The sequence below is a fragment of the Tympanuchus pallidicinctus genome, unplaced genomic scaffold (assembly GCF_026119805.1).
Source record: "Tympanuchus pallidicinctus isolate F22 unplaced genomic scaffold, pur_lepc_1.0 scaffold12, whole genome shotgun sequence".
NCBI lineage: Eukaryota > Metazoa > Chordata > Aves > Galliformes > Phasianidae > Tympanuchus > Tympanuchus pallidicinctus.
This window is the reverse complement of record NW_026294637.1, coordinates 17,145,940-17,161,834: the sequence shown is the minus strand read 5'-3', so window position 1 is coordinate 17,161,834 and position 15,895 is coordinate 17,145,940. Positions and strand designations below refer to the sequence as shown.

Sequence of the window (15,895 nt, the reverse complement as noted above, 5' to 3'; positions counted from 1 at the left end):
AATTCTGGGTATGTGGTAGAAGGAGGTGGCTCTGCTTTTGGGAGCAGACATTTGTGGATTGGATTAGGCCTGTGGAAGCCTGCTGTTCTGTGCCTATGGAAAGAGTGCTAATTTCTGTGTGATGTTATGACATATTTGCTGTGATTATATCCTTAGTAATGAAAAGATAACATTGCAAAGAAATAAAACCCGTTTGTCATTTTGATACATTTAAACGGGATTAGCATCATCTATAGGATACAGATAATCTTACTGAGCATGGAAAATGACTTCATTGAAGTGTATCTGCTCTTGGGCACTGTATCTCAACGAAAGATAGGAACCAGTTGAAGACAATCTTGAAGAGAAACCCCTCAACACTCAGATTCAGTGAATATGTAATCTGTGATGTGGAAAATCTGAGAAAGAAGACTGAAGGGTGTTCAGCTTGGAAAATGAGAGGGCCAATGGAGGATGAAATGAAGTGGAATGCCAGCATTAAAAAAAAAAATGGGAAAAAGAATTCAATTGGGTTTTCAAAGCCCTCTGTGTATAGCAGGAGTGAGCAGGCTCGTGGTGTAGGAAAGCTGTGGTTCAGTGTTGCATGGATTGTGCAGAGTGAATGTTGTCTGGATTGAGAATCCATGAAGGATTTGCCTACTTATCCCTTTTTGACAGCAAGTTGTGATAGATGAGATCTGCTTCTAGATAAGGTTGCTACGGTTTGAGGATACGTGAATACAAAATGCAGCCACATCTCAGAGACAGTTCAGATAAATCAAAACCATTTAACTCAGTTGTGAAGGTTCCACAAGCATTTGCATCACTGGTTTAATGCAGCAGTTTAAGTTGCTTTTAAAACAATTATGTGAGAGTTGTGAGTCTTTAACTTGTAGGTCCAGGGTGTAAGTTTTATTAACTTGTTAAGTTAAGCAACAAGGAGAGAAAAAACAAGCTTTATTCAACAGCAATGGGCAATCACTGAAATTTACTAAAGAGATGAGCTATTATATTGAATAAGAATAGACTAAAACCAGGTTAGTATAGACCCTGTTGATTTCTCTGTATCAAACTGTATTATTTGGTGTTTTGGTTTTGTTTTTAAACAAGCATGTTTTTAGACAGCTCTCTTCCATAGTTCTGCTGTGGTTTTGGTTGTTTGCTCTCAGCATGTCGCATGGTATGGTCTCCAGGTGGTCAGTGGAGCACTAGATGGCACACTGTGGCTTTGAAACAAGCATTTGAGGACACCCAAATGAGAGAAACGTAGTTATTGATACAAGCATTCAAGTAATCGCAGCTTTTTGTTTCTACTGCATCTCCTACCACCCTGAGGAATTACAGCCACTCCTCTGCTGTACTCGTTTTCACTGTATTTGCTTTCTGAAGATGTGCTAGTAGCATAACACAAAGGTTGCATGCTTGATGGCAAGGGTGAAAAGAGGAAAAGGTGTCTTCTGACTGCTGCTACAGAAAATCAGCGTATCGGTGCATAAAGGAATGTTTACATCTACATAACTTACTTGAGGTTATGTTTGTCAGTGTTAAAGTGGTTTTGCACCACCAGTGTATATAGACTTTGCATTACTGTGTGTAACTTGGCTCTGTTTCACATCACTTTCTGAGCAATAACTGTGCACAGTTTAGAAGAGGAACGACTTCATCCAGTTGAGGTCTGTCAGCTGATACATCTATTTCTTAATATGTTTGGTTTCTAAGATCTGGTGATGTTATCTTTTGTCACTGCAAAGAAATGTATTTCCTAGGTGAATTCCTCAGTGCTTCTCATGTTGTCTGTGAACAGCTGCAGCTTTCTAGAAAGAACAGCTGGCTGTAGTTGCCAGGATGTGCTTTCTAGCTTCTTGTCTTCTCAGTGAAACAGAAGTGTTTGTTTTTTAAATATTTGTAGGTGAAAGTAATGCCTCCTATTTATTTCCATGGAAACTACAACATATACAAAGACACGATAACGCTATTTTGATAAAGGAAATTCTCACTGTTTTTCAGCATAGTCACCACCCTATGCCACTCTCATGAAAAGCATCTGTACCAGTGGAGGTGACCACTTGGTTCTTCAGGTTCTTCTCAGCTACCCAGCACGTGCATTTTGGTCTCACACAGCTTTTGTCCTTAGTTCTAATTAACTCAAAGAATGTCAAACGTTTTAAAGTCTAATCTGATGCTCTTGCTGGACAGGCCATCAACTAAATGAAAATTAATATAAGTGTGGTGTAGGCCTACCTGTTCTGAGGACTGGGTAGAAACTCCTGTGTTCTACTGGCCAATCCCTTTGCCTGCCATGTAGATAAATGTGAAAATATATTTGTGTTCTGAATAGCTGGTAAAAATATACTAAGTGTGAACCCACTTGGGTTTAGCCACATGTTGGATAAAATGTCCAGGTGTCAACACTACACGTATGTATGTATGTATGTATGTACACACATATAAACGTGTTTTCCATTCCTGCATTTCTTGTTTTCAGGCTTCTTTCCAGCGCTCCAACAGCCATGACAAAGTGAGGAGGATAGTTGCAGAAGAGGGACGTACAGCCAGGAACCTGATTGCATGGAGCGTCCCTCTGGAAAACAAGGATGATGATGGTATGTTTGTAGCTGTCTTCCCCCAGCTTGTTTTGCACCTGGCCCCTAAAGCAGTTCATTGGAGCTGCTTCCATGGAATCACGTTCCTGTCGTGGGATTTCTCTGTTTATAGAAGGGATAATGTTTAGCGTCCATGCTATCATTTTTGGATTTGTTGTTTTTCAAAATGCACAGCCTTCCATTGGCTGATCACTGTATAAAACAGAGCAGTGACAGATAAAAAAAACCTACTTTTTATTCTGAAAACAGGCAGGTAAATTTGTACTGTCTTGCTGATATCACTGAGATAGCAGTGCAGTATAATAATCTTAAGATATTGAGCTTTGAGAAGGTTGTTAAAAACCAGTCTTACCTAACTTGGGGTTTAAGATTGGAAGGGATGTCTTAGTGCCACCCCACAAAGTACTTCCATGCACTCTAAAACAAGCACGTTTGGTAGTTTCTTGTAGTATCACCTCAGTCTGTATTAAACATCTGCAAAGAACCTTAAAGCTGCCCCTGTGCATCCCCTTTCTTAACGTGAATCCTTAGAACTGTTTTGTTATTGTTGTGATTCTCTCTTGTGGACTTCAGAAGCCAGGAATTGACTTTCAGTTTTCATACTGCTCAAACTGTTTCAGATGTCAGACTGCTGTCTTTGTGAGGACCTCATCTCACGTGCTTTTGTAGTTCACTTGTCCTTTGGAGCTGCTGCTGCTTTTAAGATTTGGGCAGGAGTGTCTAAAAGCTTTTGGTTTGTTCCGGTTTTTTGAATGTGAGGGGGGTTGAACACTGGGATGGGTTCCCCAGTGAAGCTGTGGAGATGCTCAGAACCTCACTGGGTGTAGTCCTGGGCAACCTTCTGTCACTGATTCTGCTTTGAGCAGAAAGGTTGGACTGCATCTCCAACTCATTCCAACCCCATCTGTTCTGTGATTTTGCCAGTGGAGATGATGTTTCTATGAACAGTTATGGAGAAGATCACCTCTTTCTAAAGTAAGCTGAAGCAAAGCTTGAACTGTCTTCTTGGGTTGCATTTCTGCACTGAGGTGTATCTGTGAATTTTCTTTCATTTTAAAACTGAAATATCTGAAGTCACAGGAAAGAATGAGGTGCATGAAAAGCTACATAGCTGTTTGTGCACATGTAGGTTTCATCAAGGAAAACTCCTGTTCAGAGCACGTACCTGTTCTCTTAACAATGACAAGTGGAATGATAGAAAGCTTATATTGAATAACTAAACATTCACAAGCTTTGGTTTCAGGTTCTGACTCCAAAGTAAACATCAGCATTGTCCCAGCTGTCTAAATTTGTTGGATTGCTTTTCCAAAGCAGGAGTTTTGTGTGGTGGGATTTTTAAGCTCCGAGTGGTCAGCAGTGAAAGATGTGCTGTGAATCTTTGATAGGTACATGTAACAAGGAAAAATGAAACAGCAGCCAGTTGTCAAAGAATCACCAAGGTTGGAAAAGGCCTCCAAGATCATCCAGTCCAACCTACCACCAATATTTCCCAGTGAGCCACATCTCATGTTTCTTGAGCACCTCCAGGGTCGGCGTAGCAGAAATGCAAGTCATGGCTTGAAACAGTGATTGAGCACCTGGTGGGAGGGCAGGGCCAACCTAGGGGAGCTCAGGTGTATGCAATACACATGAGTGACTGGAAGGGCTAGAGCCAGGATCCACCCCTGGGTCCACTGCCAGACCTCATTTAAGCATTGGCAGTGGAGGCAAGGGGGTCTTGTTGGAGTTTCCTGTGTACCTGAGGCCTTCCAAGGGTAAGCAGGTTTTTTTTTTTCTTCTCTTTGTTTCTGTGTTCGAAGCTGCTGCATTTGAACATGTCCTCTCTTGCTGCAGCCTAGGTCTTTGCTACCCCTCTGTTATTGCTGTGCTTTCTGTTGTGTTACAGTCAGTGACTCCAGCACCTCCCTGGGCAGCCTGTTCCAGCACCTGACTCTTTTCTCTTGGAGAAATATTTTCTGACATCTAACCTGAATCCTCTGGTGCAACTGAGGCCATTTCCTCTCTTCTTATTGCTAGTTACATGGGAGAAGAGGCTGACCCCCACCTCACTGCAACCTCCCTTCAGGCAGTTGTAGGGAGCAGTAAGGTCTGCCCCCAGCCTCCTCTTCTCCAAACTGACCCATCCCACCTCCCTCAGCTGTTCCTCATAACTCCTGTGCTCAGACCCCTCACAGCTTGCCTTCTCTGAACACAAAGCTTTGGCGCCCTTCTCGTGAGGAGTCCCAAGCAGTCAAGCAGTGTGTGGCTGGTTTCTTATTTTTGATCAAGGGGAAACAAATAAGGTACTGTGCTTTTGTTTTAGCCAAAGTAGAAGGATAGAAAGTGAGAAGAAAAAGGTAATAGTTTAAGACACAACCATAATCTGCTCAAGTGAAGCACACACAATAGAACACTTTGGGATAACGTACTGCAGCTAGTCTGCTTATTATCATGAGTCCATGGATTTTTTAAGAGGGCCAGTTTTGCATTCTTTTGGCAGCTTCATTTGTATCTGTCTCCAGAAGGTGCATTTATCTATTAGCTAGTCTTGCAGTGGCTTGTGTGTTCTTGAGTATGGTGGTAGATCCACTGATACTACTGCACTGGTAGTACATGACATCTAAGCAGGGAAGATTGATAACTGTATTTTTGGGCAATGAAGGAGTTTATGGGAAAGGAACATAGAATGTATTTGAGCTACTGGTGAGTTGGTTCAATTTTTATTTCGAGTCTGTACCTTTTTAGCTCTGCCTTGCTTGTAATATTATTTTACAAAGCTTTGTGTGTGACGTTTTCCTGGAAAATGAGTGAATTAGAGTTGTCTCTGAGTTTTCTTCCAAAGCATGAAAAATGAATGTGGAAATGAATCATTGTCTTTTGTTAGATCGTTGCCTTTAAGGAGTTGTTATGCATGATACTGAAACCCCGGTGGCTGTGGTCACTTCCTTCTTTGGGCCCTAAAAGGCCCCACTGTAATTGTCACACTTTTTGCCAGTGGAGAGTTCTTTCCAAAACCTCTCCAGTAAATGGTGAGCTGGTAGATTTTATTTTTTCTTTTTCTGCACAAAGGATCTGGTGCTAATTGCTCAGTGGAAACATGCCCTGTAGAAAGGAGCTTCTGGCTGCTGAGAGTCTGGCAGAGCCAGGTCCTTTATCTCTTGACCCTTGTCTTGGCACAGAGGGTTTGTATGTCAGTGAGCCATGATTCATTTTTTGCTGATCTTTCAATATGTATTTCGTCCCCGAGGAACAATACAGCAATATTATGAATTAGGACAGTTTGTACTTGTTCAGGGGCTGTGTAAATCAGGCCAAAGGTTCAGGTTGCCTGAGCCAGTCTTGCATCCCATTTGTACAAGCAGCGTTCTGTCTTTGTGCACCTTTTTTTCTGCTCATAACATTCAGAGGTTTTGCACTGGCAGCAGTAGTGTGTGATTTAACACTTTGTATTAGGAACTGTTACTGGTCATGAGGATGTTTTTCTGCAGAAACAGTGAGTGTGTGGAAATCCCTAGTATTAGTGCTATAGAGAGCTGTTAAATTTAAAATACTGGATTCATTTTTTTCAGTCTGTGCATCTTTGCTTTTCCTCTTTTCTTGTTTTGTTCTGTTTCTTTTTCCTCTTACCATTTAACTTTTCCATTAGGAGACTCGTATTTTATGCAGAAGCCATAAGAAAGCAATCATGATATGAACTGCAGCCCAAACTTTCTAATTCCCTAAGGGAAATACCTGTTTCCTGTCAGTAAGAAATACTGCCATAAAAAGGAGAGCAGTTTCTGGAGTGGTAGGTAGCAGTTGTGCTACAGGTTTTGGTGTGGTATGTGCCCTTGTTGTGTCAGATCTGAAATCCTGCCTGTGTGCAGAACAGTGACATAAGAAAATCTACCTGGAGCTAAACACAGTGGCACCTATTTGGAAGGGGCATTGATTGATGATACATTCAATTTGTTGCAATTATGGTATTCCTCCACAGAATTCATTAACAAGCAGCAGGTTCTGTTTTTTGGGATAGGCTAACAGTACAGTTGACTGCATGCTGGGAAGAGAGAGGGTGCTATAACTGTGAGTAATGCGGCAGTCTGATATTCTGTCTTCAGAATTAAACTGCTTTATAACTTTGAGGAATGTCAAAAATTGGAAAGTCTTGTTTGTAACCATTCCCTTTGTGTTTCTTATTTAAAGTCATTTGGGTTCTAGCCACGTAAAATTCACGCAATAGATTGAGAATCTCAGCATAAGGAAACACAATTTATTGATTGAAAGGTCGCTGGCATACTTGAGCAAGCCTGCAGAGTAATCAGCTCCTTTAGCAAGAGCTTGGTGAATAAATGGATTTTGCAGTATGTGTGAAGGAGATGGAACTTGGCTCTCTGTGGCAAGTGAGGAGGTGTAAGAGTCATGACTGAAAACACTGTGGGTAAGCTTGAGCAACACAGAGCTGAGTGTAGCTGGCACAGTATGGTACGAAGGGAAAGCTATTCTTGAGGACTTGTAAGTTACAGTTCTTGTATTTCATTCACCTGTGTGGCAGTCCAGTCCAGTGCTTCCTCTGAGCAAACATCTTTGCCTTTCTTGATATAAACTCCCCATCTGTGCAGGAGTGTTGCTTAAGACAGGCAAGTGCAGCACTGGAGCTAGTAAAATGGGCTCTGCAGCAGAGACAGCCTTCTGTAGGGATGTGAGACAGGGGAGGTGGCAAAGCCCATTTCTCACAGTGTCAGTAAAAGCTGGGGGGGATCAAAGAACCATGATGGTGTCCACAGATTCCTTTAGAGAGGTGAAAACAAATTCAGTCCAACGTTGTTTCGGTTAAAGATCAGGCGATAAATGGAGGCCAGGATACGTAACCAAGGTTGGGACCTGCCTCAGTGGGAAGAGAAGTGACTGCTGCTCTTTGGAAGCAGATACAACGGTGGTAGTGGCATTTCTCTCATCAGTAGAACTACTTGAGGAGAGAGCCGTGAGGGATGTTGGCTGATAGTTTTTGAGATTGTTAGTATAAAAGAAAGCTTCTGAAAATAGTTTATCAGTAGCTTTTTTTTCTTGGAGATATGAATGCTTCAGCATTTTGAGACAGGAAGTCTTCACAAATCACAAATCCAGCGTGTTTCATATCTAATTACCAGACACGGAGGAAATGGACTTCAAGCATAAAATATGCCTGGCTCCCTGAATGCTTCAAAACTTTGCTGCTTTCTATATTTCATATTGACAACTTAATAGCTAACAGGATGGTCATCTTTTGTCGCTGTTGTTTCCATAAAACTCAGTGAATGCCACAGGTAGTGCCCTTCGTGTGCCATTGCTGTGTCCCAATGCAGTGCCAGTATCGTGGTGCTACACGTGCATCACCAGGGAGCAGCGGTGTGTCACTGCTCGTCAGCACAGAAGCAGAAAGGGTGACAGGAAGGAAGCAGGAAGAAAATGAGAAAAGCTTGAAAATGTGGCTGCTTATCGGAGGCAAAACTTTCTGGCCTGTACACTGAAGGCATTGTTGATTTAAAAAATGGTCATTACCACCCAGCATTTACTTTTCTGCAACACACAGTGCTTATGTGAGTTTTCTTGTCTCTGTGTCTGCCTCCTGTAGGAGCACCTGAAAGCTGCTCTTATGCTTGCAGGTGACTTGCTCAGAAAGTTCCCAGTTCTGAGGAGTGGATTGGTATTTTGTGTTTTGTAGAATCTAGAGATAGCAACCTTCTTTCACCCATCATCTACCCTTTTTCCATTCCATTGTGCCCAAGCTGGTTTGTATCTCTTTTCCCTGGACAAGTTCTGTGTACCACTGCACTTGAAATCTTTTTGCAGAATGTAGAAGATCTTGGGTTGGAGACCTTGGTGACTGAAATATTGCTGTGACTGTGACAGAACTGATGCACAGTTAAAGCTTTTTGGTAGATAGGAAGTTGTAATACATCTGGTAGCTGAATCAGCTTTTCTCTGGAACGCTGCTAAATTGATTCCAATATATTAATTTGTACCTGTTGTTTTGGCTAATGTAACATTTTAAAAATGAATTATCTAGCAAATACTTTTAAATTTGCCTTAAAATTAAAGGTCTTGTTCCCTCCAACAGGCAGTGATGCAAACCAGCTGTACAACTGCTTGATTAAGACAGGCTTACAGCTGCTCTACATAACCAGAGCAATGTAGAACAGCTGGGCTGTGTTAGCAAATTTGGCTTAAGTACTGCTAAAGACAGAACTGAGCAGTTCTGAAATTCAAGAGCCATTTCCCTGGTCTGTGAGGGAGCTGTATGCAATTAATACATTTATTTGCATGGCTTCATCAAGATAAATATGTTGAAACTTTTACTTAGGTGTGGATCTGTGCTAGGCAGTACTCTTGCCGTAGTTACAAGTGAATATTCTGAGAAACATATTCCTCCTTTTAATTCTGTAATGATACTTGATATTATGGAACAGTTATTGAAGGTATTTTGCAGTTGGCATGGAAAAGTAGTGTCATATTTGCCATCTCAGTTGTAACTGTCTGATTTTTCAGAGGCGCTGCCCATTTGCAGGCACTTCTGTGCTGAAGGAAGCCTGCAGTTTTTTGTCTGTCTTTGTAATTTCTTTTTTGTGCGTCTTCTGGCATCGTCCTCATGCTGAACTGTTGAATGTAAAATTTTATTAACCTTTTAACTCATTAATTGTGCCCATATCAGTGCATTGCGAGATTGGATATGTGATTTTTAAAGTGCTGAATCTAATCAGAAGCATTATGGTTTTATTAAAATGCTTCTCCTGCAGGGAAATCCAAATGGCAAGCTGGTGGAAAAGCAAAGACGGTGTCTCAAGGGAAACACAAGGCAGCAAAGCAGGTATCTACTCATTTTTGTCTTAAAATTTGCAGCATAAAAATGTTTTGCAATACTGTTGATGCATTATTTGCTGAAGAATATTTCTATAAAAGTATACCTGTGTTGTATTTGTAAAGGATACAGGCCTCAAAATGGGGTTTAAAAATGACACAATTTAGTCTGTATTCCTCAGCTTCTCTTTTTTGTCATTTCTTAATCTCTGGATTCATGACTTTTTGGCATTAAGGTTATTTTAAGGCCAGTGCAGCTCAACAACGAAGTCATACAGGAGATTCTTCCTATAAGCTTGCTCTTATGGAATGGCTACCTTTGCCAAATTTGATTTAAGGAAATGCTGTATTTACTGACCTCACTTGCTAATGGCTGAGAAATTTCAGTTTAAAATTTCAGTGCATCCTATTTTGGAAAAAAAAATAAATCATTCCAGATGAATGCAGAGTCACAACCAGAAAACAAGTCTCATTGACAAGGATCTAGAAGGTACTGCACTCAGTCAAGTTTTTCCTATGTGAGTGATAGAATTTTACTTTTAATATAGTAATACTGCAGTATTTATTAATGTTTAATATTTTTAACCATTACTTTGCATTGATTAGTGACAGTGTGAGTCTGTCTTTAGCCATCTAACATTTACAGCCTGTCAGATTTTGACAATGTAGCACATGGAACGCGTTCTTTCTATGGACAAGATGTTCTGCTCCTATAGGAATGTGCTTACATCTTTAAAATGCAAGCATGTTAACTTCACAGTGTAGTTCAGCCTCTCTTATCCTGCTGTTCTCTCCTTGCTCCCTAGGATGTTACAAACACTGTGCTCTAGTTTACATGTTCTGGGAAGGATTTTATTGAAACAATTGGGGTGCCCTAAGCTGGTTTAGCCTCACAGAACATTTTGGAAGGGAGTAACGTGCTCCATAGTTGGAGTTCTGTCTGTTCTTGTCATTTGGAATTATGTAAATCTGTGTTTTCGGAAGAAGAATACTTTATTGTTATTTGGTGACTACTCTGTGTGGGACTGCTGTGCTGAGACTACATTGCAGAAACAGAGCATTCCTAGTGAATCATCAAACAATTCAATGATTCTAGTTGGAAAGGACACTTAAAGGCCGTCTAGTCCAGCTCCCCTACAATGAACAGGGATAAATCTGAGTGCTCAGAGGCTGGTCCAGCCTGACTTGGCATCTCCAGGGGCAGTGCATCCAGCACCTCTCTGGGCAAATTGAACACATTATTCAGGGCAGCAAAGCTGGCCCCATGGTTGTCACATCAGGTTCTTTCCTGATGACTTTGACACACTCGTGAAGGTTTGAAATGCACTGCTGAATGCCTGTGCATCTTGGCACTTTTGACATTCAACTATTATTTTTTTTTCCTACTGCAATTTAGGCTTAATTTTCCTCTGCTTATAAATGGGATGCAAATCTCAAGGAAATAGACTGATGAAAACTCACTCGTGTGGTCCTATCCTCATCTTCCTCTCCTCTCCCTATGCTCATCTTCCTGAGCATAAATACACACCTCATCCTCTTCAAAACTCCAGGGCGTGTTACTGAATCTGTTTTGGAAAACAAATTGTTTTAACTGCTTTAACATCACTTCAGTCATTTGTACTTTCCCCCATATACCCAAAACAACACTGGTGGTTATCAAGATAGTCACAGAAATCTAATTAACTACAAGGAGAGTAAAGAGGAGATATTCCTCAATCCTCACACAGGAGAGCATGTGTCTAGGTAAGTGACAGTTTATACCTGTTGAGTAACTGTCCCCATGTGGCTGACATGAACACACACAAGGTTGACAAATGCATAATGTACCTCCAAGAAGGTATTTGTGGCTCCTCTCTGTGCCAGCATTCATGCAGGCAGTCGGATGTTTTCCTCTGTTTTCATTATATTTAGCATGTTGGCAGTCCCCTGTATCTGTGCAGCAAAGTAGCACTAAAGCAATTAGTGTGCATATTAGCACTGAGAATCAGTCAGCAGATTTGTTGCAGCGAAAGCTGTTCATTACAAGCTAGAACAGCACGAGAACAGTTTCAGACTTGGCATCAGCTTGATTCAGCAGCTCAGCACTTATGCTGGGTTGAACTGAGCTTGCAGTGTTAACCAGATGGTGAGTGAAAATCTTTCTGCAAATGGTCTTCTCAAGTAGGAGAGATTCTTTTATAACTCACCCAGCTCTTGCATCTTCTCTGAAGTGTGGCCATAATGCATGGGTCTGGGAACTAGCTACACCAGCATCACAACAGTGTTTTGCTGACCTTAATGCTCACAGGTCAGTATGAGAGTTTAGAAACAAAGTTGTATGTGTTGTCCTGGTAATAAGAGTTGAACTGTGTTGGAACACTAGTGATACGATTACTAGTAAAACTTTACTTTCATCTTTGGGTGCACATTCTTGTCAGAGTGAGTACTATGGGATAAGCAGTCAGAAAATGGAACACTGCAATGTGTGTAAGAGGCAGAGTATCATGCAATGTGCAAAGTCAATGTTGAGTTGTAACTGTCGGAGAATCAGAAATTGGTTCTGCATGTTGGCTGTATTTGTTTAAGGGAAGAAAGCACGTTTTAAAAGCTGCAGTCAATGGAATGGCACAGTCTTCAGTGAGGAACTCCTTGCTTACAAAAGTTTAAATGTATTGTGAAAAAACATATTGCACAGCATTACTGTACTTCTTTGTTGTTTTCCTTTGTCTTGTTTTCTTTAGAACACTTCCCTAGACTGCAAGTTAACAGCAGCAGGAGAGAAAACCTTTGACAAAAGCCCAACAAAAGCACGGCAGCCTCGAAAAGTTGATCTGCGAGCTCGGTACTGGGCGTTCCTCTTTGACAACCTGAGACGGGCAGTTGATGAGATCTACGTTACGTGTGAATCAGATCAGAGCGTGGTAGAATGCAAGGTAAGAGCTCAGCATTTTTCTGCCTGCTGCCATGTGGTTCTTATCGCTTTTTTTCCCCCACTCTGTGCAGCAAATAAGGAATTAGAGCCTCAGAAATGTGTTTGTGCTTCCAGGCCTTTGTGTTTAGTTTCCTACTCACTAACTTAGTTAGTTAGTGAGTAGGAAGCATGGTGGCGTGTTTATTCAGATTTAACATGATGGAAACATTTTAGGTTGTGACCAATTTTGAAGTGTGTGATTTTCATAATGTCGTTAGGTCTTTTCTGTTAAGTTCTAATTTAATTTTCAAATGGAACATTGATTATTTTTTTTCCCCTATCACGTTCCTTTCTGTAGGTGGCACTGTTGTGATTCAGCCCTTTCCCAATCCTTGGCTTGTTGTTAAATGCCAAAATTACACATTACTCACTTTTTTTGGTAATTAGTTATCACTCTTCTGATTCTCTGTGGTGATAAGAGGGTGATGGATAGTCAAGCATAAACACTGTGTGGTTGGGATTGTTTTCCCTAATTTCAGGTAAGCTGTATTTGTAATAAGATGCAAAACTATACTGCCCAAGCTATGATTTTTTTTTTTAGTAGATCCACAGAAAAACCATTGTCATTTCACAGAGTAATTTGCTCTTTAGAAATGGAGTTAATTTCAAGCACTAAGAGAAGCCAGAAGAATGCATTTTCAAAGAAAAGTGAAAGATGCATTTTTTTCAGTATTCCTGTTAAATACAGCTGAAAACTCAACGCGTTCTGGAACTGATTATCTAATCACTGTATAAAAATTATAGGTATCAATTTAAGTAAACAATTTTCTTATCATATGTATCTAGTTCTCTGTTGTAATCAGACACTGCCAAATTGACTTTAAGATTAGTGTACAAATACATTTCATTGAAAGCAGATTGGAAAGCTGAACAGTAGCTAGGGGCTTCCAAATGGTGGGTTGCTCTAACACAATTTACCATGTTGATACTGAGCTGTCTTCCTGCTCAGGAAACTCTGAAGAATTTCTTGGTCTAAGAAAATCAGCCAGCCTTGCATGGTAATTAGATTACCATTTTAAACTTCTGTGCTCAAAAGAACAGTAGCATATTTGTATCATTATCACATATTTTAGGGGTTAGATATCATTCAGCATTTTAATCATGCTACTTGATCTGCTCTCAGATGGAAATACTCTATAGCCCAAGTGGAAAGCCTTCATTTTTGTAGCTGCTTGACAGTGATGTATGTATCCACAGGCATCAGATTACTTGTTTGCAGAACATGGCTGGAAAAAGCAAAGACCGAGTAAACAAGGATGGTCAGCATCGTGTGTCATTAAATCTTATGTCACATTCATGTTACTTTTACTTTTAAAATGCTTTCTTTTCAGCTTGGGAAAAAAAAAAAAGTTCCTTACTTTAGCAGGTGGAACGTGCATTTGTGCTTCAGGCTTTTGTTTGTGAAATTATCTTATAAAGATTACTATAAATGTGAGTCACTCTTTTTTCCTCTTTGAGCAATAGGAGATAAACTCATTCTTACACTTTTCCCACAGAAGAAGTACTCAGTGTAAGAATATTTCAAGGAGTTTCCACTCAGTATTTTTCTAAAGCTGCTAGAACAGGAATGGGATCGCTTTTCTTTTAGTTCTACTTTTGCTGACTTTTTGCACTATGGAGGAAAGTGTGTGTTGCTTAAAATGACACACAAGCTACCGACAGACAAACCAGCTCAGTATTGGTTTTAATTTTATTACAGGAGATATGTGGGGAACAACGTTAAATAAGGGTCCAAGATGGTAAAATTGTTTATCTGTTGGGTTTTTTAAAGGATTTTGAAAAAATCATTTGTACTGAGATCAATCTCAGTTGTAGATAACTGAATTCACAAGCCAGCATTTTAAATGACACCTCAAACCTGTGCATTGGTCAAATGGGGGGATGCTGTTCTACTTAAACATTTCAGCTGTGCCAAGATGACATTAAAAGAGGACCTTCTGTAAAAAAAAAAAAAAAAAAGAAAATTCAGGCACCCAAAACCTTTGTGTCAACTCAGGTGTTCAGTTTTGATTTTGGACCTTTTGCTTTCCTGTAGTATTACAAGTTGGTATCGTTTTATTGATTATGTTGTCACTGAAGGTAATGTTTGATGCTCCCAAATGGGAAAGGGCTCTTGTGGCTGCTTGTGGTTGAAACTGCAGACGAAGGTTTGTGGTGAGGGTACAAGCAGTGGAGATGTGTGTAAGAAGATCGTGTGTATTTTCCCTCAACTTTGGGCACTGCTGTAGGTGGTGTTTTGCTGTTGATTGGGCAGAGAACTCTCAAACCATGGAGGTGGATGCGACTCTGATGCTCCACATGAAGATGCTTGAAATATATATAAAAGAAATAATGGATTCTCAAATTTATGGATCATCTTACTGTGCATGAATCACTTTGGTGGAGCTGCATAGAGATTAGATATAACAACTGTAACCTTGAACAAATATGGCTGCTTTTATATGTTAGCTAGGTGTGTGTATCTTATGTTTATGTGAATTTTGTAGTGCCCAGTATTTTTTGGGTTTGAGTGCTGAGCTTAGACCCAAAGAAGTTGTCGTACCAAGGATCCTTTGCATTGCTTTCTGTATCCTAAAGGGAGTGGAGTCTAAAATTCTTTGTGGATGGAAGAAGGCAGATAGGAAGGCAGATTCCATGGCCAGGGGAGGCTTGGTTAATGCAGGAGAGAAATTTCTGCTGCAGTTGTTCTATGGTTTTTGGTATCTCAGGAGCTGGGATAGAGGAGATAAAACATTTAATAGCAAAAAAAACCCACTTCTTATTGATGGAGCTTGAGTAACTGGATCCACCAGCTGGACCCAGAAGATTCTCAGACTACCTGAAATTTAATGGGTGTGTTTTTACTCCTCCTTGGGATGAGTTCATGACTTCAGCTGCTTCTGTTTTGAAAAGGCTGGATTTTATGACGTAAAAGAAAGAAAAAAAAAAATTAGCTCATTTATTTTTAGGTTTCTGTTTGGCTTTACTTAATACTTGCACAAACTTTATCCTTTTACCTAACATCTAGTAATTAGTATGTTCCCACCAGATTTTGACAAGGACAGTTTCCACCTTTGTAATGCTTGCAGGTAGCTACCTTGAGAACAGCTCAGTGCAAACAGCTTCATTCTCCTTGTTTATTCCCTATGAAAAGAAAAAAGGAAAACATGAGATGCTATGAAGAGGTGGGTAAAGCCTCTCTTAAGAGATTTGACCTATTGTATGATGGTGTTCTGCAAAAGAACCAGCTGAAACGGCTTCATTCCAGGCCTTCCAAGCAGGGAGATCTCTGGGAGTGATTTACCATAGTTTCAGTTGATTGAAGGCCTCCCTGAAGGGGAGAGGAACTTGCTTCATTAGGGTCTCTTGCTGGGAATGCCTTGTGGGGGCTGTTTTTAGTTCAGGATATGCTAATTGTAACAATTCCCATCTCTGCATGCAGGCTGAGACCCGCAGACATCCATGCTGATTACTGGCTTATGAGGCAGCCAAGGAAATAAAACTGTTTCTAGATGTGTTGAAGCCAAAGGTAGGAAAAATTGAAGGTTTTCCTGACTTTGGAAAGGAAACCTCCAGTGATTCAGTACAA

The 15,895-nt window shown here is 40.5% G+C and overlaps 1 protein-coding gene across 5 annotated transcripts in view; it reads left to right on the top strand.

The window, feature by feature from the left end:
• SCAPER (S-phase cyclin A associated protein in the ER) overlaps window positions 1-15,895 on the top strand; it is a 142,888-nt gene that overhangs the window by 2,123 nt on the left and 124,870 nt on the right. For 4 of the 5 annotated variants that reach the window (XM_052671512.1, XM_052671509.1, XM_052671511.1 and 1 more), the window contains 3 exons: window positions 2,465-2,582; window positions 9,317-9,387; window positions 12,098-12,289. In XM_052671512.1, the coding sequence (XP_052527472.1) occupies window positions 2,465-2,582; window positions 9,317-9,387; window positions 12,098-12,289 (381 nt within the window). Of the gene's footprint in view, window positions 1-2,464; window positions 2,583-4,316; window positions 4,337-9,316; window positions 9,388-12,097; window positions 12,290-15,895 lie in introns of those variants that run through there. The other variant, XM_052671513.1, reaches the window with a different exon arrangement.